This window comes from Onychostruthus taczanowskii, unplaced genomic scaffold (assembly GCF_017590055.1).
Source record: "Onychostruthus taczanowskii isolate IOZ18803 unplaced genomic scaffold, ASM1759005v1 scaffold16, whole genome shotgun sequence".
NCBI classification, from domain to species: Eukaryota; Metazoa; Chordata; class Aves; order Passeriformes; family Passeridae; genus Onychostruthus; species Onychostruthus taczanowskii.
This window is the reverse complement of record NW_024498795.1, coordinates 4398486-4425787: the sequence shown is the minus strand read 5'-3', so window position 1 is coordinate 4425787 and position 27302 is coordinate 4398486. Positions and strand designations below refer to the sequence as shown.

General features: G+C 39.4%; 1 protein-coding gene across 2 annotated transcripts in view; it reads left to right on the top strand.

Annotated features, from left to right (window-relative positions):
* Positions 1–27302, top strand: part of LDLRAD4 (low density lipoprotein receptor class A domain containing 4) — a 239314-nt gene that overhangs the window by 56900 nt on the left and 155112 nt on the right. For both annotated transcript variants that reach the window (XR_005952259.1, XM_041399420.1), the window contains exon 2: positions 888–1345. Coding sequence is in view for 1 of the 2 variants with exons in the window: in XM_041399420.1 (XP_041255354.1) it covers positions 1306–1345 (40 nt within the window). In the remaining variant the exon portion in view is untranslated. The remainder of the gene's footprint in view (positions 1–887; positions 1346–27302) is intronic.

Genomic DNA, 27302 nt, shown 5'->3' with positions numbered 1-27302 from the left:
ATGGGCCGAGCATCATTACAGGAGGAACAGGATGGCTGGGGAGTGAGTGGGTTCTTCTCCAAGTCCTCTTTTCTTTCTTCCTTGTTTTCTAAAATAATCTTCTCCTTGAACATGTGCCTGTCTGCTGTTTGCCTTCACCCCATTAAAGTAATTTTATCCTAGTTTTGAAAAGCTGGACCTGGAACAAGCTGTAGTTTTCAGTGAGCTGTATCTATGCTATATAGAAGTAGCAGTATCAAGTAAATTGTAACCACCTTTCTGCCTGTGTAGCCTGTGGGTGTTTTTAACCAACCTCATTGAATGTCTGAAGGCATCTGAATTGTATCATCTGTGTTACAACTGAGATTTTTAAAAGATAATCTACAGCAAGACATACAAAGTTTGGTAATCAACAGGAAGAAATGCAGAGGTTTTTAACCAGAGAAGGCTGTAAGAATGGCATATATAGTGTTGCCACACAGCTCTCTCTTTTCCTGCTCCAGAAAAGGAGGGAAGCAGCTATATGAAATGCTAATAGTTTCATTGTGGTTTTGAATAGACCAGACTTGAGAGCCTTGAGTATTTTTCCTTTTCTCTTTTAACTGCAATTTTGTTATTGTATTGCTGCCCCCATCTCTGCTAAATATGGCTTTTGAAATGTAAATCATATCATGTTCTCAGAGATGCATATGACACCCTCAGCACTGTTCCTCTTTGCACTTCAAAGAGCTGTGTGGTCACACTTTGCATCTCAGCAAAATCGCAAGATTTGCCTTCTGAAGATCTCCTTTAATGTGTACAATCAATCCCTGATAATGTATTTTGGGTTTTTGTTCCCTGGAGTCTGTTAATTTTAGTGTTGCTACAGGTCATCAGGAAACATAATCTCTTCTTTTTTAATTTCTCAGTGAGCGTGCCTGAGGGGAGAGAAACACAAGAGAGGAGAGACAATTGAACATCACCATTGGCTGAGACCTGAAAAAATGGTGCTGGATGAACAGAGGATTAGAACTTAATTGTAAAAGGGAAGGGAAGTCTTGACAGGAGATTTGCTTCATTTTCACATTCATCATGGCACAAATCCTCTGGCTGGCTGGTTGATGGGACTGTTCAACACTTCTGCTTAGGTTCAGTGCAGACCCCTTCTGCTTACACATCGAAAGACCTGGGAACAGGTGGGAACTGGATGGTGCCAGATACAGGAATGGAAAGAGAAATGGACTCTGACAAGCTAAGATGGAAGTGACTTGACAGCAACAAGCTCAGCAGTTGTCTCCAGTAAGGACAGGTTGAGACGGGAATCTCAAGCTTCTCTGGAAGAGCAGTATGCAGGAAGCTGGTTTTCAGGCCACAAATGCTTTCACAGGTAAGGATTTCTGCTCTAGTTCCACTCATATTCTTGGGATGATTTACTGGAGTTTAGAAAATGAATAGGTCCTGACTGTCTACATTCAGTGTTCAAACTTTCAGCTTAAATAGTATTTTAAAACAATTCACTTGAAGACCAGTTTAACACTTGTATCAGCAGTGAGGAGCACAGTTATCCATGTTTCTGCCTTCAGAAATGGATGGCCACGAGCCTTGGGGAAAGTTTATCTCAGCTTTCCTCGTTAAAGTACTCATTAACAGCTTAACCATGAGTGGTCTCTTGGGTCAGTATAAAATGTAGTCTGTAAAGTTGCTCTCGTGCTCAGCACAGGAGTTTGGTGAGGCTGCAGAATGGACATGAGGCTTCTCAGCAACATGTCAGTATTGAGCCTTATCTTGCCTGCTGGAGCACATCTCTGGGCAGAACTTGCCAGGCACCCTCTCTTTGTACTCCCCCCTCTGCACCACTGGCCTGCTGCAGTGCTTGAACTGGCTAAACTGGAGGGTTTCAATGGGAACTGTTTCACCTCAGTCCGGTGTATTTCTCTGTAGATGGATTAAAAATAATGTAATGAGAAAGAGGATGCCGCGGTGGTGTGACTTTCTGAGGAAAGCTCCCTCTAGTGTAAAGTCTGCTGGAGTTCATTTAGTGCTTTGCTTGTATGGGATGGTTTCTGATTTGAGAGGTGGGAGGAGGAAAAGAGGATGAGCAGATCCTGCTCCTTTGTTTCCATGTCTGCCAGCCAGATAAGATGCAGCAAAAAATGCATAGAAAATCAACTGGATATTGCTCTTGTTTTAGTATGTCCAGATAAGGGATTAGTATCACAGTGTAAACTAGTGATGTGTGAGACATTTATTTTTCTTATATAAAATGTTTGCCTTTAGAAGGAGTTTTGGCTGCAGTGGGGTGTGATTCTGTATCCAGCTGTATGCACCAGCACAGTGATTTGAAGCGGTGGTGCAGCTCTGAACTGTCTCTGTTGCCTTGCTTTGATTTACAGCCTGGTTTCTGTGTCCTGAAGGAGAGGAAACAGGAAGCTCTCCTCCACATGTGCTCCAATGCTAATGGGAGAGGTGAAGTCTGGGACAACCTTCCTCTGTCTAGCCAGCAGCACGCTCCTAAAGCTCCCTACTGCTGTTCTTGTCCTTGCTGCTCTCTGCCAGTCCTCAGCTCTTTCCTAGGAGTTTTTGTCACTCTTTTTCTTTTCACCAAAATCCCCAACTGTGAGGATATCTGCTCTCTTCATTAACTTGGCTCTCTCCTTTGCTGGAAACTCTATTACTTCTAACACCCTTTCATTACTATATTGTCTTCTGTCCAGTTTTTCACTCTCCTGCCACTGTGTCTGCTACCCCTTAGCTCCCAGAAGTTGGCACTGTGTCCAGGATGCTTGGGAAGGGGTGTGTTGGAAAGCTGAGGTTTCATGATTGCTGCTGGATGGGAAACACCTGGCAAGCAGAACTGCATAAAATTCAGAGAGATGAAACTGGGGTCCCTGGAAGCCCAGGACAACAGTCAGACAGTGGTGCAACCCAGCAGATTCAGACCTATTCTGGAGACTTAATGGCATTAAGATTGCTTGGTCTCCTGTAAGAAATTCTTATACGCCTTTGGAATTGCCCTTAGGTAAAGATGTTGATACACATATTCAAATCTTGGCTGCTGTACTAAAGAATTATTAAACATTAAGGGGCACCAAACGTTCAGGAGACTTGTTGAAGAAATGGGTTGAATTATATTTCCTTTGTAGGAGGAGAAAACTTCCAACTTGTATTAAATTGATATCTGTATTTACTTTTTGGAGATCTTTCTTGTTCTTTATTCGATTTATATCATGTAGTCAGCAATAATAAACAGTGGGTAGGTATGTGTTTGTCAGAGAAATCCATTGGACTGTGTTATGCTAATTAAGAGTTGCGATAACAATGTAATGGCAGGCGCTTATGGTTGCTCCTCTGATCCTTGCTGTAGTGCTCCTTTTGTTTTGTTGGAGTGCCAGTTTAGCTGCAGGAGAGAACAATATCTGCTAGCAGCAGAGGGGTCACGGCCACATGAGAAGGGAGCTAATTTGTACAAAAAAGCTTTGATATCTGAAGCGTGTGTGGTGTCAACACTGAATCTAGACATGCTAAGTGATTGCAGCTATTGCAACAACCAGAGTAATAATTTCAGTTTACAGCTGACCAGAGTGCTGGCAAAAGAAGCCTGGGAGGACAGTGCCTCTGTGCAGCCATGGTCAGAGTATTTCCTACACCTCCTTTCCACTTTGCGATTTGCTGTTACCTGAAAAGATTTGCAGTTATGGCTAGGAGATATTTTGGCCATATTTTGGAGATATTTTGCAGTTATGGCTAGGAGATCCTGTCTGTATGCTCATTTTACTGGCACTGATGCCAAAGATTCCCTGTTATGCAGATGGCTCTTGTCCCAAGAGATGGGTTCACCCAGTCATTTTATCATGCATTACCAAACAATAGCAAACATTTAGAATGTTTTCAGTTTACGGGCTAAATACTAAATTCAGTAGATCATGTGAGTATAACAGGTTCAGGATTACAGAACGCAGAAAGAGCAGTGGAAGTGCTCCTAGGCTTGATCAGGAAAGAGATGGCTGAGCCTATGATAGTAAAATGTAATTTGAGTGGTAGCAATCAGGAAAGAGTGAGCCTGTCATTCTTCAGAAGATGAGAGGAGAGAATTTGAAAATAAAAGCAATAGTATGCAAGAAAGTATACTGCATTGGGCTCACAGAACTGATAGGTAATGTTTCCTGGGATACAAACCTAAGAAATTCTGGCCATTTTAAAAGGAAATAACTTTTTCTTTCAAAGTCAAAATAAAGAGTAAAAAAAGCCCAGATGAAAGGCATTCCAGTAAAAAAGGGTAAGAAGAGACAAAATTATATGATCTGATAATTGAGAACTCATACATAAAGTGGAAACTCAATATGTTACTGGAGTTGAGTGTAAAAGATGAGAAAAATGCAAGGGTCAAATCAGGTAGGCCAGTTCACAGAACAAGGTACAACTAAAAAAGGGTATGATGACAAGAAACATACTGCATTCTCAGTAGTAATAAGAGGAAAACCAAGTTTCTGAGCTACTAGTTGACAGGGAGTTACAAAATGTCAGTTAAAAAATGATCTGATGGTACAGAGAGGATTGAGTAGTTCATGTAAGTTTTTGTGTAGTTCTTTGCCTAAAAGGGTGAACTGTAATCAAGTGGCAGGAAAAGAACTGCGACCTTGACAAAGGTAAGAATTCCTGCTAGAGCAGGAAAAGAACGGATTATAAACTAATGAGATAGGATAATGGGTGTTTTAGAACAAGATGGAGTTTATTAAATTATCTCTTTAAATAGGGTGAAATAGCTGAAGCAATCTCTGAACAATTAGTGGCTACACTGGAGAACATTTGGAGGACAGTTTAGGGTCAAAAAATCTGTGAAAGTTTAGGTTCAAAAAATCTGCTCTTTATGGACCCAGAGACCCAAAGTCTTGTGGGTCCTTCTCTATCCCCATTGGAGTAGCTAGCTTATCTTCTATTCTCGGGGAAAAAAGTTTGAATCAAATAGTCAACTGCATTTTTTAATAATTAGCCTGTAGATAATAATATTATAAATGAATTTGCATGGATTTATTTTCCCCAGAAGGTACCTTGTCAGTGGAGCCTAATTTTCCTGTATGCAGAGATATATTTTAATTTTTGGAAGTCTTTTCAGCTTCTCATAAACAAGGTGGCACAATGGGCTACAAGGTGGGTACACAGTTGGCTGGAGAGCTCTTCTCAGAATAATTACTAGTGATTCACAGTCAAACCAGAAGGATCTGTCAAATGGGATTCTGCCCTGGATTGCCAGAAAATATTCAATATTTTAATTAATGATTTAGATGATAGAATCTGCATGCAAAATTTCCAGATGACACCAACCAGGGGGAGGATGTAAACCCTCTGAGCACAGGATTAGAATTCAAAATTAACGTGATATATTGGAGAACTGATCTGAAATAAATATGATGCAATTCATCAAGAACAAGTTCTAAATTGTGGTTCAACAGGAATAATCAGCTGTGCAAATCAAAATGTAGAATAACTGGTGAGACACCAGCTCTGCAGAAAACAGATGGGCAGTTGCAAGAATTCAGAAAATGGCTATGAATCAACAATTCTATGCCATGAATATTGTGCTAGAATATATGGACAAGGGTCTGCCTGCAAAATATTTTTTCCACTCTACCTGGCATTTGTGTGGCTGATGTACTATTTCTGCTCTGAGCAGTGCTCTGTGGGCCTCTTGTAGGCGTCCAGAGAAGAGCAGAATGAATGGCCAGAGGTCTAGACAACATGACCCTTGGGAACTGCAAAAAGGGTCATTTTTCAGGCTGGAGCAGTAACTCTCAAGCTTTCTGAGGGTCTTTTCCCTTGGTTCCCAGAAGCAGCGCAGATTTGTGTCAGAGCATGTCTGATGCGCTGAGCTGCATGACAAGATGTGGCTGTGACACAGCACTGCTTTGGTGTGACGGTCAAAAGGACCTTCTCGCTTGCACACGAAGTTCTGCACCTTCTGCACTGGCCATTCCCATGTGCCATGCCAGTGCTGGGATAACAGCGGTGGCAATTCTGGACAGCCAAGGTCTGTTTTTAAAATCAGCCACTTTCTTCACTAGTGTGTGTTTTAAGTGCTTGTTTAGGAGAACAGTGTGGTTCTGAAGTCTGGCCTCCATCACTGGGGAGTGTGTGGCACAGAGACATCCAGGATGATCAAAGGATAATGGGAACACTGTGGGATGGATTAGGAATCAGTGTATGAAGCCTCCTGACCTTGCAAGGTCAGCCTAGGTTCATCAGGATTTTATTAACTCCATCTCAGCACAAGCTCTGTCAGACCTGGGCTGACTCAGAGGCATTCCTGCCCTGTGACCCTCAGCAGTGCTGGAGGGATTATTAGTTCTGGCACTATGGAAACCAGAATAAATAGGAAGAGGTTGCTCTGTGCAGTGGGCTGCTGCCCTTCAATCTAGCACTGACTTTCCCTGTCATCTCCTGATCTCATTCTGTCATAGCTGCATATCTTCTCCCTCACACCTTTCCCTGTGAAAGTGATGGCACCCTCACATCTTTCCATAATCCCTTGCAGCCTTATGTTGAAAGTCATTGTCGCCGAAGCTTGACCTTGGGCCATATCCAGAGAGACCAAGGAGCAGCTCCTCAGCTTGGCTGGCACTCCCACAGGCCCTGCTGTAGCAGAGAAAGAGAGTTCATGTGTTAGAAGATCGTCATGCTCATAGAAACATAACTTGGTGGAGCTTCTCCAGTGTCCCCACCTCTGTGCTGTATTTCCTAGCACACAGGACTTATGCTGCGTTTCTTCCTGTGTTTCATGTTGTCCCAACCTCTCTTTGCCTCTTCTCCCATTAGTGCCAGCATCCCCTCTCTCTGTATTGAGGCTCCTTCATCCCTCCCCATTTGTACATTTGGTTTCACTTCCAAATTCCCTGCTCTTCTGGTAATCTTCCTGCTTTTCACTGCTTTCCTTCACCTTTATTTCCAGACTTTTCCCACTTCCAGACAACTAAGTGCAACCTATTTCCAGGTTCTATAAGAGCCTCTCTCCCTTTCTTCTAGACTCAACCCTTCCTCTCTTCATCTGCCCTTCTCTGGGGTGAGTACCTTTCCCCATTTCACATTTCTTCCACAGTGGTTTCTGCTGGTTTGTGTGGTACCTTTTTTTGCAGGAAGACAATCTCAGAGACTGTCATCCAGTTTGGCTTCTCTCCCTGCATCCTGTTTTGCTTAACTGCCTGTGTTTTGGGTGGAGACGTCTTTGGTACAGGGGTGGCAGTGCCAGAATAGGGAAGCTCCTTGAGGGGACTACTTGGGGGACCAGATAAATTGCTCCAGCAGCTTGCTTATGACCTAGTTGGCCATTATGCACTTAGGGAATGGGAGAGTGAGGGAAGATGCGATAACCATTAAAAAATATATGGAAATTTCATGTAAAGAGTAAAGTAATAGAAACTGTTTTCCATTTCTGCTGGGGATAGAGCACAAAGTAACAGTCAGGTTTACTGTAGTGGAGAGTTTGAGGTTAGACATTAGGAAAATCTTTCTAATGGTAAGGATAGTTAAGGACTGCGGCCGATTGCCTAGGGAGGTTGCAAAGCCTCTGTCACTGAAGGTTTTTAAGAACAAGTTAGACAAATATCTGTCAGGAATGGTTTATGTATGGTTGATTTTGCCCTGGGGCAGTGGAATGGACTTCATGAGAGCACTTCCAGCCTTACTTTTCTGTAAAAATGATGCTCTTATTGCTGGTTCCCTGGGTAATAAATGTACATTTTTAAAGTTAGCAACCCACCTGTACTGCTCTATCATCTCAGTGTTTAAGTAGGTTCTGTTGAGGTCTTGGAATAATTGATAAAAAATAGATTAGGAGTCGTGGATGTTTAAAGTATTAACTCTCCTTTTGCTGGAAAATTACTCCATTGCTTTCCTTATAGCTTTGCCTTGTTTAGATGTCTTATTTTTGGGGGTGTGACATGTTTCTGTGTCTGTGCAACTTGTATAGAAATATTTTAATGTTACAGAAATGCTGCATCCATTCTTCCATTTCACAGTATACAAGTATTTTAAGAAACACTTTTGCTACTCTTAGATAGTAAGCATATTTAAAAGGTAATTTTAAAGAATAACCAAAAATAGGGCAAAGCCAAATCAACAATCCCCTGAGGTTGTTTTCTTTATTGTGAGCAAAACTGATCTGTAACTGGTATATCTGCTGCTGAAGATAGCCTTCTTCCTCAGAATTATAATAAAGGCTCAATGTAAAATAGAAAAACAGGTTTGAAATGTCTTATATTAAGTATATAGTGTAATTAATATTGAAAACAGTTGAAAATTAATTTATACATTAATACAGATCTCCCACATTGCTGCTGTCATTATTTGCATGATTTTCAAGTACAGATAAACATTTCATTTAAAAAATCAGCTTGAATATGTAGCAGAGAATTCTCACCCCTCTCTGTTCCAGTTTTGTTTTCATCTTCTTCATGAAACTGGTCTGGCCTTTCTAAAATGTCTGCAATTCTCTTAACAATTGCATTCTTATTCTATAAATTTTCAAGGTTACTGTGTCGTTCAGAGACAACTCTGACTGTCTCTTAGTTCTTGTGAGTAACAGATTGCTTTTTTGCAATGCCCTTTACTCAGCACACAGATAGTAACAGATCATATTCCATTGTATTCCTTAGGTATTTTATTTAGGGTAAGCAATTTTTGGAGTACAAATAGTATTCTCAGCAAAAGTACATGAAGAAGATATAACCATGGTCTTGAAGAGTTAGCCATCTAAATATGTTACATTCAGTAGCATTCAGCAGTACTTTAAGTATAGTATTGCATTGTTTGGAAGTCTCCTCTTCAGGGTTAAAAACTTTATTAGAATTACAGAAAAGTGTGAAACTGTGAAAATGAATTTGAGAGCACTGTTGGCACCTGAGAGTGAAGCTTTCGGTCACAACATAATTCTTCCGTTGTCCTCATGATCAGTGATTAGAACAAGAATGCTTTCTGCTTTAGTTTTTTCTTCAAGCCTAGAAGGCTGGATTTTAAGTTCTGATCCCAAACTTTATGTAGGTGAAATACTGTGTTTTCTTCTTTGTTTCCTTGCACCTCAAGAAAATTCTCCTCAAAATGGATGGAGAACTGCTTAATCTCCAACTGGCCAGGTGCTACCTTTGCTTCTTGAACTGTGGCAGTCCTTATGGAAACAGAGGGACATGTCATACAGGCCAAGGATTTCACATTTTAAAGGCTTCTCCTTTCAAATTTATATTTAATTGGGGTGCAAGACCTCCTTCCTTGTTTGCTTGTTTGAGTGAAGTACTACATCCTTTTTCACTTGCTAAGGGGGACAGTTAGGGTGGCAGTCACTACCAGAAGGAGGCCTTGCCATGGGAAGCCACCTGGAGCTCAATGAATAGCAGTCAATAAAGGCAGAAAAGAAGCCAACGAGACTCCAGAGGAAGTGCAGTGGTGTGATGCCCTGTGAAGCAACTTGAGGGTCCCTGGACTTGGAAAAGGATTCTCCATGGAGCTGGAATAGCAGACTACTGCATAATATAACACCATTCATATCAAGCAACATCTTACTTATTCTGATATGGGAATATTAAAAAAAAAATTTAAATTACATTTTCATTCATTTTTTTGTTCAATTTAAATTCCATTTAGATGTCCTTTAGTTTTTAGTCTAGGTGTAGTTTTGGATACATGTGTGTGGGCTGCTTGTTCTGACAATCCAGAGCCAAATGAAAAGCAGTGGTTTGGGCACACCAGAGCAAACGAAGGTTCAAATTGAGAGAAATATCTTGGCCAATGCTATTACTAAAATTATTTTATGGAGTAGTGTGTTGGTGGAAATGGCAAACTTCTTCCTAAAGTGGGAGGAAATGCTCCAGCATGTTCAGGGAGGAAGTTAAGCCTGGATCCTCACCTTTGATAACTATTTTTAGCAGATGATATTCAGCTGTAGCATTGCCATTTGCAAAGCTGATGGTTCTTTGGAAATGCCCATCTGCCATTTCTCATTTCTTAATAGTACATGTCACGGTGCCTTCGTGTGGTGCAACTTAGTCAGCCAAATGGCCAATTCCAGACTGAATATGACAATAAATTTAGCTGTAAATATGCTATGTTTCAGTGCTTAATCATAATAAAAAGCCAGACTTTTTGAAAGGACAAAATGCACATGTCATCCCTCAAGTAAAACTCAGAAAATAACAAGTGGTGGAAAATCGATTGTTAAATTGGCAATGTATGCTCTCTGTTAATTCTTTCTAATTAATTAGGTGGGCTGCTTTTGGAGAATTTTTTATTTTTAGGGGAAAAGAGGCAGTCTGGTTGTGCCCATGGATGGCTGAGTGTATTTTTACTGCTGAAAAGGCCTTTTACCTTTTGCTGCTGGTGGTCTCCAGCAGTGGGAGCGGGGCTGCCTCCTCGTCTTGGAGCACCAGTGTGAGGCAGGCTGGAAATGCATTTTGTTACAGACTTAAAAGTGCTAAAAGAGGAAGCCTAAGCCCTGAAAAGTGGAAAGGTACAGAAGCACTTGACTGTGCTGTGTTGGAAGCTGAAGAGATACAGTGGCTAATTGGAAACATAAATGTTGTTAGAAAAAACCAAATTTTATTCATGTAAAAATGATGTGGGATATTCCCAGGCACTTGTCTTGAGGTGAGGTGAAGTTTTGGTCTAATGTTTTGCTGTTTGGTTTTTCTGTAATGTCAAGCAGGCCCATTTGACTTGATATTCTCTGTTTTCTTTTACCACCAGAAAAAAAAAAAAAGTAGTATGGATTATTGTTGTTTGGTCTAATGTTTTGCTGTTTGGTTTTTCTGTAATGTCAAGCAGGCCCATTTGACTTGATATTCTCTGTTTTCTTTTACCACCAAAAAAAAAAAAGTAGTATGGATTAGTGTTATGTTTCTTTGCTTTGTGCTGTAGTAATGCCTTTACAAATCAGGGATTGCAGTCTGGATAAACAGAGAAGTGAAGGTTGACATTGCAGGATCAGTGTGGTGGAAAAGCCTAAAAGTTACTGAGGAGAAGGTAATATATAGATAACAGATTAAATGCTGCATTCACTTCTCTGATGTTTACAACCTTTTGCTTTTTTAGCAAAAGAAGCCAGGACTCATGGGTGTTAACTTCTTGCTAGGCCTTTTTTTGTTGCTGTTGGTTTGGGTTTTATGGGTAGGCACAGTCCTTGCTCTGAGCTTTTCTATGAACACACGTGCTCCGGTGCCGGTGTTGGCTGCACCTCTCATCCTGGGGCTTGGCTTTCTTAGCAGAGGCACTTCATTAGCGAGCAGCACGGATCCACCCAGGCGTGCACCCCACGCTGTGCCTCTCCCAGGTTTTCTCCCTGCGGGCTGCCCAACCTCTGCTCCAAAACCTTTCTAGAGGGATACTCACACCCTTTTTAATTTCTACTCAGCCCACGGCAACAGTGAATAACCAAAATGTTCAGTTTCTAGTAAGATCATTACTTGCTAATATGGTGTAGCCTTCAAGGCCTTCCAGTCTCTTATAAACACCCAAAGAGACTCTTTTCCCTGTGAGAATACAACACCATGATGTAGCTGTAATAACAAAGCTGCTTTCTGTGACCCATCATTTGCAAGGCAGTGCTTGTGCTGATTTCTCAACCAAGGGGGCTTCAAGCAGGAGGGCTTTGACAGTATCTGTAGCCCAGGGACTTGGAGGTTGATAGCAAACCAAAATTCCTCTGTCTCATAGTTGAATCCTTTCTACTGTAATTTATTATGATCATGCCACTATCATTTGCCTGTGAAACTTATCCAGTAGTTTGGCCTGCTGAATCCCTAAACTTTGAAAGCCATGAAGATGAGTTTCCCAGGGGGTTTAAGCAGATCTATTGGTACGTGGATGGCAAGTTGGGACGCCCTCCCTGTTCTTCAGATCCACAGGTTATGTCTCCATGCTCTCTCTAATGTCAGGATTAACAAACAGTTAGCAATGGAGAACAGACTGAGCAGTATATACTTTATATATACTTCAGGATATACTTTCCTATACTGTAAGGTTTGATTTTTTTCTTAAAAATTTCTATCCTGTTCTTAGCTTTCTCACTTCCTTCACAAGAAAGTCACTCCCTTTTGATTTAAGAGCAAGAGTAGAGGAAGCTTTGTTTGAATTTTCAGAAGTTAACAATGAAGAGTTTTCATTATGAAAATGCCCAAGAAGAATCCTACTCTGCAGCCAGCATCTAAGCAGCACCTTCAATCCATACCTCTGAGGATAAATTTGTCTCTGTTGTTAGTGGGTGAAATAACTTTGTTCAATGCCATTTGATGGCTGACAGTGCTGGATGCCTGTGTTGTAGGTGTACATATTCTGAGGTGGTGGTAGGTAGACTCAGGACAAGGTAATGGCTTCAGAAAAGCCTGGAAGACTGGCTTGTGTATGAATTGTTTAAGAATTGTCTGTTTATCCTGGAGGCTCAGACTATACAAACCAGTAATTTATACTGGCTGAAGATGGATTCACAGCCTGGCTGTGCACTCAGTCAGTCCTTGATTTAAACGAAAAAATTGGAATTTGGGCATGAGTCTCCATTTTTCCTCTTTCTGATCTTTATTATTCTTGATTTGTTTATCTCAAAAGAAATACTTTCAGGATAATATCTGCTTCCAGTTGCTCAGAGCGAGAATTTGAAGAGACACATGACCTGCCACAACAATGCTAAAGTTCAGAAAAGCCTCACTCTTCTTAACTCAGGAAGAAGGTGACATCTGTAAACTGAAGATACTTCTTTTTTTTTTTTTTTTTTTTTTTTCTGTAGCAATCATAACCTTTGTGCCCAAACCACTGCTGTTTATATAAATTGTTGGACAGTTTCTGGATAATAAAAGAAATAGGGACAAGCCCAAACAAGAAAGGCAACAAGTATGGTTCTTGAAGATGTTTTTATTCAGTGGCTTCTCTAGTGTATGCATGGAGAAAATGCCATAGCATTGACTTAGTGGCTTTTGTATAATCTTTCAAGTATGTCACTGCTTTAAAACCGTGTCATTCTACTTTTTGAGACAAACAAGATAATGTTCTCTCAGGCATGACTCCTGCTTGTAGTGATCAGTGTTGCACCAAAAAACCTTCAGCTGAGGACTCTGCTGTGCCAAAACAGTGAAGGACAGCTCTTTTTAAAACCTCAGCATCTAAAAAGAACAAGATAGAAGCAGAAAGAAAAAGTATGCCAAAACAGTGAAGGACAGCTCTTTTTAAAACCTCAGCATCTAAAAAGAACAAGATAGAAGCAGAAAGAAAAAGTATTGCTGTCCAATGTTTGCAGACAGGCACCTGAGACACTGATGCAGTATTGATGTGAGCTGAGTCGGGAGCTTAGCACACCTGAGGACTAAAGCTACAGCCTCTGAATTTATACCCAGTATGAAGGGTGAGGTTATAACAGAAAGTACTAATGTACCGTTTTCTTGTATTTTCTCTGTTGTATTTTTGTACTTTTTACCTGCTGCCATAAGGAGAAGAATGTAAGCTGAAAAGATTTCTTGTGGAAACTGCAGGCTTGTTTTATGCCAGCAGTGCTGGAAAGAAGTTCTTTGAAGAAGAATTACAGCTACCCATAAAATATGTGACACAAACAACCCTTCTCATCTGCAAGAATTAATTCTGCTTTGGGAAGAAGAGGGTGCTGCGACACCAGACTGCTCAAAGTATACGGGGTATTACTAAAAGGCTTAAAAAAACTCTGTCATTGGATTGCCAACTACAGAGTAGGATTATTGAAATTTACGAGAACAAAATTTAGTGAGATGAATAGAAATAAAGCTGTCCATATTAGAGTCACTTCTTTTTCAAAGGTCTTTAAATGCAAAATATAATTTCATTAATGTAATTCAGTCAGGCTCATTGGTTTGTTGCTCTATACACATATGGATCAGACTTGATGTGGTATCTTAAGACATAATTTGAAGAGCCTCAGAAAGTCCTGGGTTTTATGTGACTTGCTTTATCTGAAGGACAAAAAGGCAAGCTTTGTGGAAAGATTCTATTTCATACAACTACTGGTCTGTTTAAAAGGCAAACAAATAGGGATGCCAAACCCCACAAGTATTCAGGCATATGAGCTCTTCATCTCCAGGAAATCTCTTAATAAGCATTCAAGATTCTTCAGTTTTCGAAGAGACATCTTCTGCTACATAAACAAAACAGCATTAAAACCAGAAATGGACAAGCAACAAGGAGAAAATTCTCATGCAAGTAAACTCAGCTGTTGCCATATTAGCGTTTTGCTTTCAATTAGTGTTGTGATTGTGAACAAAATCCCCCAGTTGTCCCCATTCATGGCACTGTGGTTCAGCCCACAAGACACCTTTGTTGTTACCAGAGTAGACTGTGGCCTTCTGCTAACAGGAGGTTAGAGAAAGTGAAATTGCTTTTTTCCAGCTGTTCAGTACCTTATGGAGAGGCAATGGGGTGCTGGATATGTTAATGTGAGATAGAAGGAAAGAGGAGTGAGACCTAGGGACAATATCTAAAACTGAACTGGACTTAGGGAGTTCCATCCAGAAAGAAATATGTGCTTGAGGCTGCCACCTGGATATAGTGCTCTTGGAGAGGCAGAAGAACATCAAAGCCTGACTTGGGATGGTTGCACAAGTAAGGCTGAAGATAAAATTAGATGTGCATATAATGGTTAAGGTGATTCTTTTAGCAATGATTGCTGTCATTTCAACCACAGTGAAGTTCTGCCAACACTGGATCAGAAAAATACTTGTACAGGGAACAAACTTAAATGCTTGTACAGCGAACAAACTCTAGAAATCTTATCCCTGTAGTGACAGTCTTGAAACAGTTTCAACTGGGAAAGAGCTACATTCATTTTGGGGAAGAGTGTCAGAAGTCTAGTGTGCTCATTCTTAGTTTTTATGTTCTTAAATATAGAGCCACAGTCTAAAAGTTAGATCAGTGTGAGACTGTGTAGATATTACATGATGCCAAGCAATGAGTTCCCAGATATTTATAAATAAACTCTTGGTGCACTCCCATTTTCCTGTCTCTCATCTTTACTATTATCCCACACACTTGCCCCAGGCTTTCTGCACTATTTATAGAGATCTTAGTAGTAATTCCCTTTTTCTGAATATTATTCTTGAAGAAAGTAGATAAATTATGCAGTATAACGCTGGTTAGGTTATACCTAATAGCTATAGCTGTTAACCTCACACGTTCATTTTACTTTTGTGGTAGTAATGAGTTGTTAAATTGAGTGCAGCAGTAATTCTTGAGATATAAAAATAGAAATAATTTTACAAAGGCATTCCAAAGTGAATTCTTTCTTTGATTAATATTATGTAATATTGTCAATATTTCCTGACTGCTATGAGGTTTCCAAAGTGCAGCTTAAACTGTGAGGGTGATGTGTAGAATATCTGCAGACCCTCATGCCTTTATTGCACTCTAATCTTTCAAGACCATTCTTCAGAAACTAGAAATGAAATAAAGAACAACGTAGTCTTTGTGTAAATGGTACAAGAGATCCCATTTTAATAAAACTTGAACAGTTGTTAAGAACACTTAGTTTTGCTAAATGCATCCACCAGAAGAGACAACATTGACAAATATGTCCATTTAGAAAAGAGTATTTCAAGTTTCATAGTGTTATAAAGATTCATATATATAAGGGAAGATGCATTACTGCTCTGGTCCACTGTGGAAATGTATTCTCTCACCACTGTGCAGATGTTCTAACATAGTGAGAATATTCTTACCTGCCATTGATATCGTTGTTGGTTAAGAATGACTAAATAGTTTAGTGTGAAGTGAGACAGTAACCCTTTCCTCCTTACTTTAAGTTTGTTCTGCAGCTTGGTTGAAATAATACTAATAAATAATAATGTTAGGGTTTTTTTCTTTCTTATGTAAAGTTCTACAACAAAAGCAGACTCCACAAGACGTTATTTGGGTTATAACATCACTTAATAGATTTCTGTATTCTGAACAAGTAATAATCAGTTAAATTTAGCTGTCTGAGTTTGTCTATTAGAAGGAATTACAGAGAATTCAAATTTCACCTTAAAATAGCAAGTAGTTTTATATTAAAACAAGAAATTAAAAGAATAAAAATTGAAGGAACAAAGACTAAAATAAAGGTTATTGGAAAAGCTATGACAGTTGTCATGCTGGAGGTAGGACACAACTTTGGTTTTTGGTTCTCAGTAGTAATAACAGTTGCCTTATTTCAGTGTGTTTTCTCTGGGGAAAAAAAAAAAGGTGACTCTGTTTTTTACTTCCTGTGATAGTGTAATTGAAATTTGAAATGGTTACTTTCTTAATGGCAGTGTGTCTTCTCCTGACTGACTGTTGTAGGTGTCATGAAGAGTAAATTGCATATGGATTTAGAGTTTAGATATTGATATTAGCAGGTGTGTGGCTGCATAGTGTGTCAAATGAAATGTTCATTCTTAGATTTATTATGCTGGACTTTGTTGTTAGATATCCGGAATTTCAGTTTCCTTGTAATGACTTAGGCTGACTTTGGAAGACATTGCAAGTCTGATGATCTCATGGGTATTCTTGTTACTGAGAAGAGCTGTTCCATTTGCTGTGAAATATATCATGTGGAGCCATACATCCCTATATCAGTACTTTCTACAAGGCATAAATTATAGGAGGTGGTAGTTTCTTTTATTAGACCATCTGATTTAGTTGGAGAAAATAGACAATCTGAGTGCATTGCAACTCCTTCTTAAGGTCTTTAAGAAAGATCCTGAATGACAGGTCTGCAAGTTCCAAACATGGCCTGTTTTTTCCACTTGTATCTGTTGATCAATTAAAAGATAACCTGTATTTTTATAAAGCTTACCTTGGTTAAACAGCCATGTCTACAATAAACCACAGCTTAGTAATTTCAGCATTTGCCATTCAGGACACATATCCTTATTTTCTTTGACGTGCCTGCATTAAAGTTACTTTCAGCCATTTTGCTTTGTTCTCCCTTCACATTTTCTCACTCTGAGTATAGCCAGAAGGGCTGACTCTTTTTCCTAAGCTCAAATCAAGTTGTGCTAAAAGCCCGATAAAGCAGTTGAGCCTGTGATTTGCCTTTCAGTTTTTTATGTTGTTCCCATCCCTCAGACTTCACTACAGACCTTATTGGTAGCCAAAGTATTTATTTTGTGGCCTGTCATATGTGATGCAAGCAGTCTATTTAAAGCTTGGTTTCACGCTCTTCAGTCAAATCACCTTGGCTTCAGCTTTGTGTCCTTGAGAGGGGAATTTTCCTAGAGCAGGTTAGTCACTTTCTTCTTTGTAGCATTTGCAGTTTTCTGTCAGTTTGGATGTTCCTCCTACTTTCTGATCCCTGGCTCCTCTCAGAGCTCTGCCTACATTCCACTTGTACATTCCTTTGCCTCAGGAAGATTTTTTGGGACCAATGGAAGGGCACACAAGGAATTCAATACATGGACCAGAAGTTCCCCGGCAGCTGCCCTGTGCGTGTGCCTCATTTTTCACCTCTTTCTGGTGATTGTTCCAAAGGAGAAGAGCCTTTGGATAAGACTCACCATCTCCTCTCAGGGGTTGTGGTCCAGCAGGTAGCTTGGGAGCCTGACTGTGTGTGTTTTTCCCTCTTCTTCATGGAGAGGGAGCAGCAGTCAAACAGGGGGCTCTGCTGGAAGCCATCACAACCCACTTGTTCCAGCTTACAGACAGAGATATTGGCTTCTGCTGGCTTCAGTGGTCTTGCAAAGACCTGACCAAGCCGTCTGTAGCAGTTTCTGTGCATGGGCTACGCTGAGGAGTAAGTGACTGAAAGATCCCTTCTAGCAGGGCATGGACTGGTGGGTGTGTGTGTTTTGAGTTACAGCACATTTTGAGGAAGAGCAAAATTTTTATCTTTTTTTAAGAGCACTGTTTCCCGTTCTCTAGGAGAGATGATCATGTAGGAGCCTTCCTAAAAAATCGGGATTTGTAAGCTTTAGTTAGAAGCTTTCTGCCATCAGACTTTCTAAAGGGGCTCTGCTTATGCCATCTAACACTTTCTCTTGTGCAGCAGCAAGGTATGCAAGTATTTGTGATTCAAATGTGTGTAAAGTGATGAAAACTTAGCACCAGGAGGAGCAGAAATGGGTTGTGGTTCTTGAAATCCTAGATTCTGGGCTTTGACATCATGTGTTACTCTTTAAATGATTTTTTTTTTTTTTAAGTGTACATGGAGACCTTGCATGAGCCATCATGTAAGACGGTTTTGTTGGTGGTGGCTTTTTGCAGCTACTTAAGCACCTTTGGCATTTAAAATTTTCTTACTACTGCCCCATAAGATTAAATCTTTCTAAGAAAGGAAGTTTTAATGCTAAAATAGGTGGGGTTTTTTTTTGTGTGGGTTTTGTTTTTTTTTTTTGGTTTTTTTTTTGGTTTTTTTTGTGTGTTTTTTTGGTTGTTTTTTTGTTTTTGGGGTTTTTTGGGTTTTTTTTTGTTTTGTTTTTTGTTTTTTGTTTCTGTAGTAACTTTTTACTTATTATTGAACAGTAGCCTGAAACTTTGGAAAATTTTCTGAAACTAGAGTTTTACAGCAAGCATATGGTGGATTTGGCATTTCATGAGGAAGGAAGGAGATACCTAAAAAATCTAGAAATATCAATTATAAGGAAGCTACATCTAAGGTGCTAAGTGCAGATAGACTGAGGACTTCTAAGAAACTTAAAGTTTACCTTTCTGTGTAATCTTACATTAATAATTTATGACATTGTCAAATAATATGCTAATATCAATGATAGGCTTTTCATCAATTTTTAAAATGTTTGATTTTCACACTGAATGCAGTGGAGGCAGTTCCTCTATGACATTTGTATATAATGTGCATGATTTCTGTCATGGCAAAAAAACCAGCCATGGCAATTCCACAGCTCACAAAATCTTCAGACTTCCACCTTTTCATTATATTTGGACTGATTTGTGTGTGTGTGATTCCTTAAAAAACCAGTTGTGAATATTTTAAAGATTGAATTAGTTTTAATTCTGAAGGGCCAGTGTCTGTTGGCTGTCTGTGGTAGGAAAGAAAGAAAAACACGTACATGAAGCTCACTTTCAGAAGCTAACTGACATTGCTAGCAAAACTATGACCTTATCAATATTAGATTAGACTGAGAACCTGTGTATTATAAGGGTGTTTTCTGCATGGCAGGAGAAAGTAGGGAAATTACTGGATGCAAGATGGAGGAGAAGCTGACACACAAATAAGGCTGTCTCCTTTTGCCCTGCAGGTAATGTAGCATGCATCAGGACTTTGCTTACTGCACAAGGTGTTCTCCTTCAGTACTACATCTGCCAGCTCAGTAAATCCCAACATGCTTAATTATTCTGTTCATTTTTCTGGAATAGGAGAACTGGGAGAAGCACTTGGATTTGTCATGTGCTGCAAGTACATCTGCAAAACTGCGACTGCTGCTGCAGAGGAGACTCCTTTCCATCAGCATTGGAAAAGCTCCACTTGTTCACTGGAGTTGGGGGTATCAGTAGGGTGTAGGGCTGCATGCAGTCACAGAAAAGCAGGTCCCTGTTTTGAGGTGTAATCCTATATCCTGTTGAAATTCCTGTTATGATCCTATAGCTGTCCAGTTGAAATTGGGCTCTTGAGAGAAGTTTTATCATGACTGAGTTTGTGACTGAAGACACAGTGTCAAAGGAAAGTGAACTTAAGCCCTTGACCCATTGGTACTAATGGCTGGACTGGCAATAAAATAAAACGGTTGTTCAGGTTTTAGTAGCAGTTAGGACAAGAATTTCTGGTCTCTGTTCATGTGTAGTTATTCTTAAAATTATCCTTCCCTAAGATACTGGGGAATGGAATAATAAACCAAGGCAAGGAATAAAATAATGGCAATCTATAGCTAGATTCAGTTGTCCACTAATTGTGCTTTTAATTTTATTCTTCTTCAAAACCTTTTTCAGGTTCAGCAAAAATCTTTGAGCAGTTCTTTCAAACCTTAACACCTTTCTCATAAATTAGTAATTTAACATTGCAATAATTTTTTATGTTCTGAACTGTCCCAGATCTATCATGAAATGATGGCTGTCTCAGACAGGCCCAATTTCATGGCCTCCAGGGTGGAGAGGTGACAGGGTCACGGACAATTGACACAGACTGTGATGCACAGTATTTTAGACAGAGCTCATGGCAGCTTTCCGTCCTTAGGATGCCTCATATACCCTGCTAGTATTCGTGTCCTTCATGCAGAGGGAAAGCATTTTCATATTTCTGACTACTTCAGTTTGAAATATTTAGGGGAGATGTCGTCAGGGACAAAGACATCATTGTATATTGGTGCAAGAAATTTCTAATCATTCTTCCTCATTGAAATCCTGATCTTTGTAGTCCTGTAGTGAAGTTCTGCTTTATTGTTGCCTTCACTGAGAGCAGAGATTAGATCCTGGGAAGTAAGAATATGGATTAGTCTTCTAAGAGTATATTGCTCAGATCTTTTTCTTCAGGTGGTCTATCTGCCTCAGGAAATGAAAGATAAACAAGGTAAAGCTCCACTGACCACTGCAGCAGTGCTGGTTATGTACGGATTTAATTGTTTTCTGTAGCTGGCTGAAAAGAGATGCTTGAAACTATGTCTGAGAAAAAAAAAAACCAAAAAACAACAAACCAAACAAACTGGCTTGTCATGCAAGATGGGGCATAAAACTGTTTTGGTTTACTTTGTCTTTAGAGATAAATGTTTGGGTTAAATGGAAGTGAGCAAGAGCATGATATCTGATGTTATAGATGTCTGGGTGGCCCAACTGAAACAGTTTCCATTGAGAAGATCTGTACACATAACAGACATTTCCTAATAGTTGATGAGATTTAAAAAACTAATGGAACTAGAAAATTATTAAAATTATTAATCAATAGAGATTCTCCTTTACACTGAGACACATGGTAATGTTGCTCAGTTTGCCTTAATACTTGCCTTCTTCTTTCCTTCTTACAGTCATCACAAGCTTTACATGTCTACATCATTTCACAGCAGCAGTAGTGGCATCATCATAATCATTACTACTATTATTATTATTATTACTATTACTACTATTACTATTATTTTTATTACTATTATTACAGCTCTAGGTATTTTGGGAAGATCCAAGCAGCTTGCCCAGTGTCATGTAGACTGTGGGAAAACTGCAGCTAAGAAAAGAATTGTAATGTTTTTGTTTCAAGATCTTACAAAACCTTCTGTGACTTTACTGAAAGAAAAATTTCTAGAACTGTTACTTAAGACATCATAATATTTTTCCCCCTGGATCTTTTGGTACACAGCATTATGCATTCCTTTCTTGCTGCTCCATGTTCTTACAGGACTTGAGTCTTTGCAAATGTAATAGTGCAGTACTTCAGGCAGCTCCCTTGTACAGCAGCCAGCAAATCTCTTTTCTCCTGAATATTATATGAAAATAATTCAGGCCAGTCTTCTTGTTTGGCCTGCTGGTTTTGTATGCAGACAACAAGTATTAAAACGGAAGCTGGGAAATTGTAGCACAGTCTGGCAGGACTATTCCATGTTTTTTTGGAATGTGCTTTTGCAACCTGTGTTGCTTAACCACAACATACATTATATAATATGTTGTTGATACATGGATTCAAAATCAGTTGATACTGTGTTTAAAATAAAAAATGCGTTTCCTTTTGACTCATGGAAATTTCCATGCAATGCAAGCCAATGCTTTTTTAAGATGGTTTGGCATTGAGATTTTGAGCTCTACGTTGTCCTTGCATTTAAGAAATATGAAATAATTCACAGGCTGAAGGATAATTCACTTTGTGAAGAAATCCCCAGGTCAGTACATCTTAGGCCAGATTTTGCTTCAGACCTTGGCCTACAATGCCTATCCTTTGCGTTTGCTGTTAGATATATTCATGTGAAAGTACATGTTTCATTATATAATGGTACATGAATCAAAGGTGAACTTTGTAAGGAAAGAATATGGCAAGATTGGATTTTTTTGTTCTTTGATTTTATTTCTTTGCAAGGTACTTGCCTATATGTTGTAAAAAAGGAAATTATTTTATAAGAAAAGAACACTGATAAGATTATTTTTAAAATCAGGTTACTCTTTCCTTGTTTTGCTGTTGATACGTGGCTTGAGAGAGAAAAAATATTTAGAAGACACTTGGAGAAATCTTTATGCAAAAGACAAGATGTAGGCTGCTGATTGCTAGGCATGTGATATAAATAAGTTTTAAGTGAAATAAATATGTGAAGCCCCATTAAAGTTGAAGATATTATCTAGAGAGTTTTAAAGTGATTTAAGGAGTAGTCCTCTCTCATCTCTAGGTACTTGTAATATGAGAGAATGAAATACTTAATGTTCTAAAAAAATAAGAAGGCGCAAAACATTCCTCCCTCTTTTTTTAGTCTTCCTTTTCCACGTTCCTATATCTCTCTCTATATATTCACAGTATCTTTCCACGATCTTAACATATATAGGTCACCTTTAGTGTCAAAGAAAATAGTGAGCAAGTTATTTAAAATACATGTTTAGGGGTGGAATTCAGTGAAGTGAGTTCTCATTAAAATACATGTGATTAGCCCCCAAAATGTCAGAATGAGACAGACCTACCAAACATCAGCACGCTATTAGAAAGATGCCTAGCCTTCCACACCCACTGCCCATTTCTTTCATGCTTATTATGTGAATTCCTTCCATCAATGACGTCATCAAATAGAATTAATTTTTACCCAGTTTTTTGTCTGGTGGAATTATGCTTCTAAAAAGCTGTAATCTGGTGATTCTCTGAAGGATCCTAATGTTCTATTTGGAAATCTGAAATAGAGTGAATTCTTTTCTTTAGCTATTCCTTTGTGATTGTCTCTCAAATACCTGCCATTTAGGATGTTTGCCCTAACTTAGTTAATTAAGGTTTCCAAGAGCAGCACTCTACAGCTGTATTCCCAGAAAATTGTTATGGAAATCAAAGATTGCATCCTGAGGAATAACATTGAGGAGCAGTGTTCCTCAAAGCAAACTGAGTCCGTCTCAGTTAACAGCAGCTCTGCCAAAATTTTGCCTTTCAAGAAGTGTAATCAGCTACTCTGCTGTGTCACATCATGTGAATGTTAGTGTTTTACTTACAAGAGAATGTAATTTTTCTTTTATTAATGGTCTGCTTAATATGTGCTTGCAGAATAAGATTGTTTCATTCCATAATTTAAGCTTTGATAAAAATAACACCGGGTGTGTGAGGTCATATTTGGAACACTAGAAAGCATAAAACGCAAACCATATTCTACTCTCAAATGTTCTACCATGTCAACTATGAGTTTAACAACAGCAATATGTTCTGAAGACTGTAAGTTATTACTGTTATATGTGCATATCTGTTACAAACATGCTCATCTTTTTTAAATGGTTAATCCCATTTTGAAGGCTTTGATGACTGCATGCCACATACCAATAAGTATTAAAGTGTTTGCTATTTAAAATAGGTGAACTTCACAAAATCCCCTTTCGCATAGGTCATTTAAGGAAATTTTTCTTGTATTTTTTTATAACCCTAATCCATTATGAAGCGGACTTCCTACCCTTTTAAATGACCTTTTATCAGGGTGTGTTGTCCTGCCATCACTGCTTCTGTCTTTTAGGCAGTAGAGCACATTTACATATTTTGCTGTCAACTCAGAGACAGTTACTGCATGAAGTATAAAAAGATGTATTTCACTTATTATTTTCCCACTATTGTTAATTACAACTTTTCTAGGTAATTCCTAATCCACTGTAGCACAAAATACAAAGGGTTTGTTTAAGCTTTTGCTGAAGTACTTTAGGTGAATGTTTTTTGTTTAATATTGTGTAGAACAAATGATATTTGCACTCTGGAAGCCACATCTCAGCTCAGACCTTAAAAACAACAAATCAGATGCACAAACATTACAATGTACTAAAGTGTTCACAGTGTTCATTTAATTGTAGCCTTTGTTATGTCTCAGTAAGTATCTGAGAACTGGACTAGGAAAAAATCAGGGACCCCTATATTACAATGCTGTAGAATTTCACTCACCTTTGAATTTGATTTCCAAGGATTTGTGTGCTAGATTGTTCTTTACCTAGTACTGGTAGCTGTTGAACTTCTGTTTTCTTTCTTGAGGATCATTCTTTTTATATTCATCTATCTGAGCACAGTGCCTGCAGATTATAAAATATTCTTAATCCGCATCCTGGATTTTAGACTGGTCTCTTCTCTGGAGAAGTATTTTTTGTATGTTAGTGTAACATTCAATAGTAAGACATGTTATATTTTAAAGAAATACCTCCTAGTGACAAGGAAAATTTAGATGGTGTTTTTTTAGTGTCTCAATAATTTTTTAAGCATAAGGACCCTAAATTAGAGGGTTATTAGGAAGCTCCAACAAATACTTTGTTCCTTTGTTGTTGCTAGAAAAAGAGCAGTATGGTATTAACTGGATTTTTGCTTTGCTATGACTTTCTCATTTGAAGTATTCTGAGGAAGGAACAGTGCTATGAAACTGACCTCAGTTCAATTATCTTGACTTACAAAAACACAGAAAATTATCACCATCTTTGAACAGATTATTAATAATGAGCTGGTAAAATATTACAAACTACCTTGCCTAGAGTTAAAACCCAGTGAGTTGCTCTTGAGTTTTCAGTGCTTTGGCTGTTTATTCTCTTTCGTGGCTGGGAGGTTCTCTGTGTTCAGCACATCATTTGTACAATTTTTAACATGCTTTAACTTGTCATCGATACACTGATAGCTTGTGCTGTAACCAGAGATTTATCCTAGGCCCTCTCTTGTCCCCACCCACAAAATTCTGTGGGGCTTCTGACAGATATACAGTGGCAGGTTTAAATTAGATGTCTGAAATGGTTATTGCTATTGGCTGCCTACACTGCCTCTCTGACAGACGTTGCTGTCTCAAGGCTGGCATGACTGATCTGCATGTCAACCACAGTAGTTTCCAGTCCAGCGTATTAAGATAAACCACAGACAGAAATCATGTCCAGAACAGCCGTAGGCGTGAGGCAATGTGTCAGGGTTTTGGGGTGTGGTTTGTAGATCAAGTGCTACTTGGATCTCAGATGCAAAGCACATTTTGTCATAAAAGCCAGTTTCAATCATCAATGGTACCCCAAGCCCAGGTCACAGCTGGAAGTGTGCCTGGCAGGTGGGCACTGCTCAGGTGTGTTGGTTCAGTGCGTACCAGGTGGCCACTAGAATGACCTCCTTTTGCAAAACTGTGTTTAGGAAGGGACAAGCATGGTTAACTTCTCAAAGCCAGCTCTGTCAAGAGGGTGCCAGGCTGTGTGGCTTCACCCAAGTCAGATGTGTAAATGTGAAAACAAGCCTTACTGTCACACGTGGACACCCAGGCAACATCAGTCCTCGCTGCCCCACTCTAGTCTTTTCCTCCTCACCATGCCAACTCTTAGCTTGGGTCAGGTGGTCCCCCTGACTCAAGCAGACCTGTCAGAAATCTCCTTAGTTTCTCTGTCTCTTTCCAGAGGAGCGGCTGCACGTGGATGTGAACCGCAGCTGATGTCGGGGGAAGGCTGTGCCAGGTCCCCCCCAGCTGTCACTGGGCAGCAGTGCCAGCCAAAAGCACTTGGTTATGGGGACACAGTGCTCCAGCTTGTTTTTGTTTTTGTTGGTTATCACGTGCAATGTAGTCGTGGCCTGAGCTTGTGAACTAGAGCCTCTGTTTATATTCAAGTTTTGCCTTGTGTTAGGCTTGGGTCTACTTATTAGGCACTTTTTCACTTAAACACTCAGTGTGTCTGCAAAGTTGAGTACATACTGGGGAAGGGAGGTAATTTGCTTTGGTTTTCTCTGCTATGAAGTTACCCAAGACAGTGCATGGTGCAAGGAGAGACTCAGCGCCATCCAGCATCCTGTTAATAGTGTGTTCACATCCACAGCCTGAAATGCACTGTCCTAAACACACTGCCCATTTTTAAATGGTACTGTTGCAACAACAGAAAGATCTAAGTGGTAGAGATTTCTTTGCAATGCCTGTATCAGTGTTTTCCGCAGTCTGCTTTGTAAGCACTTTAGCCATGGAAATAGTTAATGTTGGTTAAATACCTGCTAGGTGGTCAAATATGTTGCTGATGCTTAAACAAAATCTCATAATTGTAGTTTGAAATAATCTTTATTAAAACTGTGTTGCGCAGGTTGCTAAATGAGGCATTCTCAAAGCATAAAATACTGGCTCTCTGTTCACATTTCTTCTTGGTGTTTGTCTGTCTCATGCACTTGATGTTGGGAGCACTTGGGGAGGGAAGAGAAGCACCTGGTGGTTGTAGTAATGGCTGAATTTGTCTGTACGTGGAAGTGAAGTGGAAATCTTGTGTGAAAGTGAGGAGGAGCAGAGCTCACCTCCCTAACCCACTGCAGTTCATCTGCCTCTTCCGCTGCTGTCCCAGTATGGCTTGGGCTGTCGCTCTGCCAGTGGCATTGCTGGAGCCTCACAGTGTCTGTGCCTTTGAGTTATTTGGGAGTGCTGCCAGAGACTCCCCATATGCAGTAACAATAAGAAGATAACTCCTTTTTTTTTTAAACATTTTTTATTTCTGTAGAAGCAGAAGAGAATTTATTGGGACATACAAGAGGCACTTTTGTAGGCTAGGGGCCTTCTTCCAGCTCAGCATCGCAGACCTGCTGCATGCAGTAAGCATGGGAGGGATGCTCCAAGATATTAATATGGAAAATATTAGGCAAACCAAATGAATACCAGCTCCACTATATGGAAATGCATGTACGTGGGAGTCTGTATACATTTGCACTACACTACTTTACCTGAGAGGAAGTGTTCATGGCAATTGGTAAAAAGGAAGAAGTAAAGAAAGGTAGAAGGGAATTATTTTGTTTATTTTCTTTAAAAGGCTTAGCCAAAAAGCCGCGGAATTCTGAGAACAATACTAAGGTGAATAGAATGTGTGACTCATTTTTTAGATAGAGATGAATAAGGAAGGAAGAATTTAATAAGAATTGATACAAGACGGTACTAGTTTGTAAAAAACTTTGTCCATGCTGTATGGTGCAAACCACTGAGAGCAATCTGTTTCCCTGTAATCTAGGTATTATTTTATTAATATTTTTATGTGAACCCTGAGGCACAGTGAACTGAGTTAGACATTTCTTAGATAATTGGACTTTAGTTAAAATTGCTTTTAAACTACAAAATCTAACAGTGACAAGGTATTTACTGCAGGAACACACAAATCTTTGCAGGTGTGCATCAGAGAACATGATCCAGATGATAACAGACTTCTCATTACTCACATTAGTGTGCATTGCACAATTCAAATGCCACTGAGAAATGAAACAACAATGCTGTTGTCCATTGAAATCTGGAACTCCAGTTACAGTGGAAACTCCATAACTGTCCTGCATCTTGACACACACA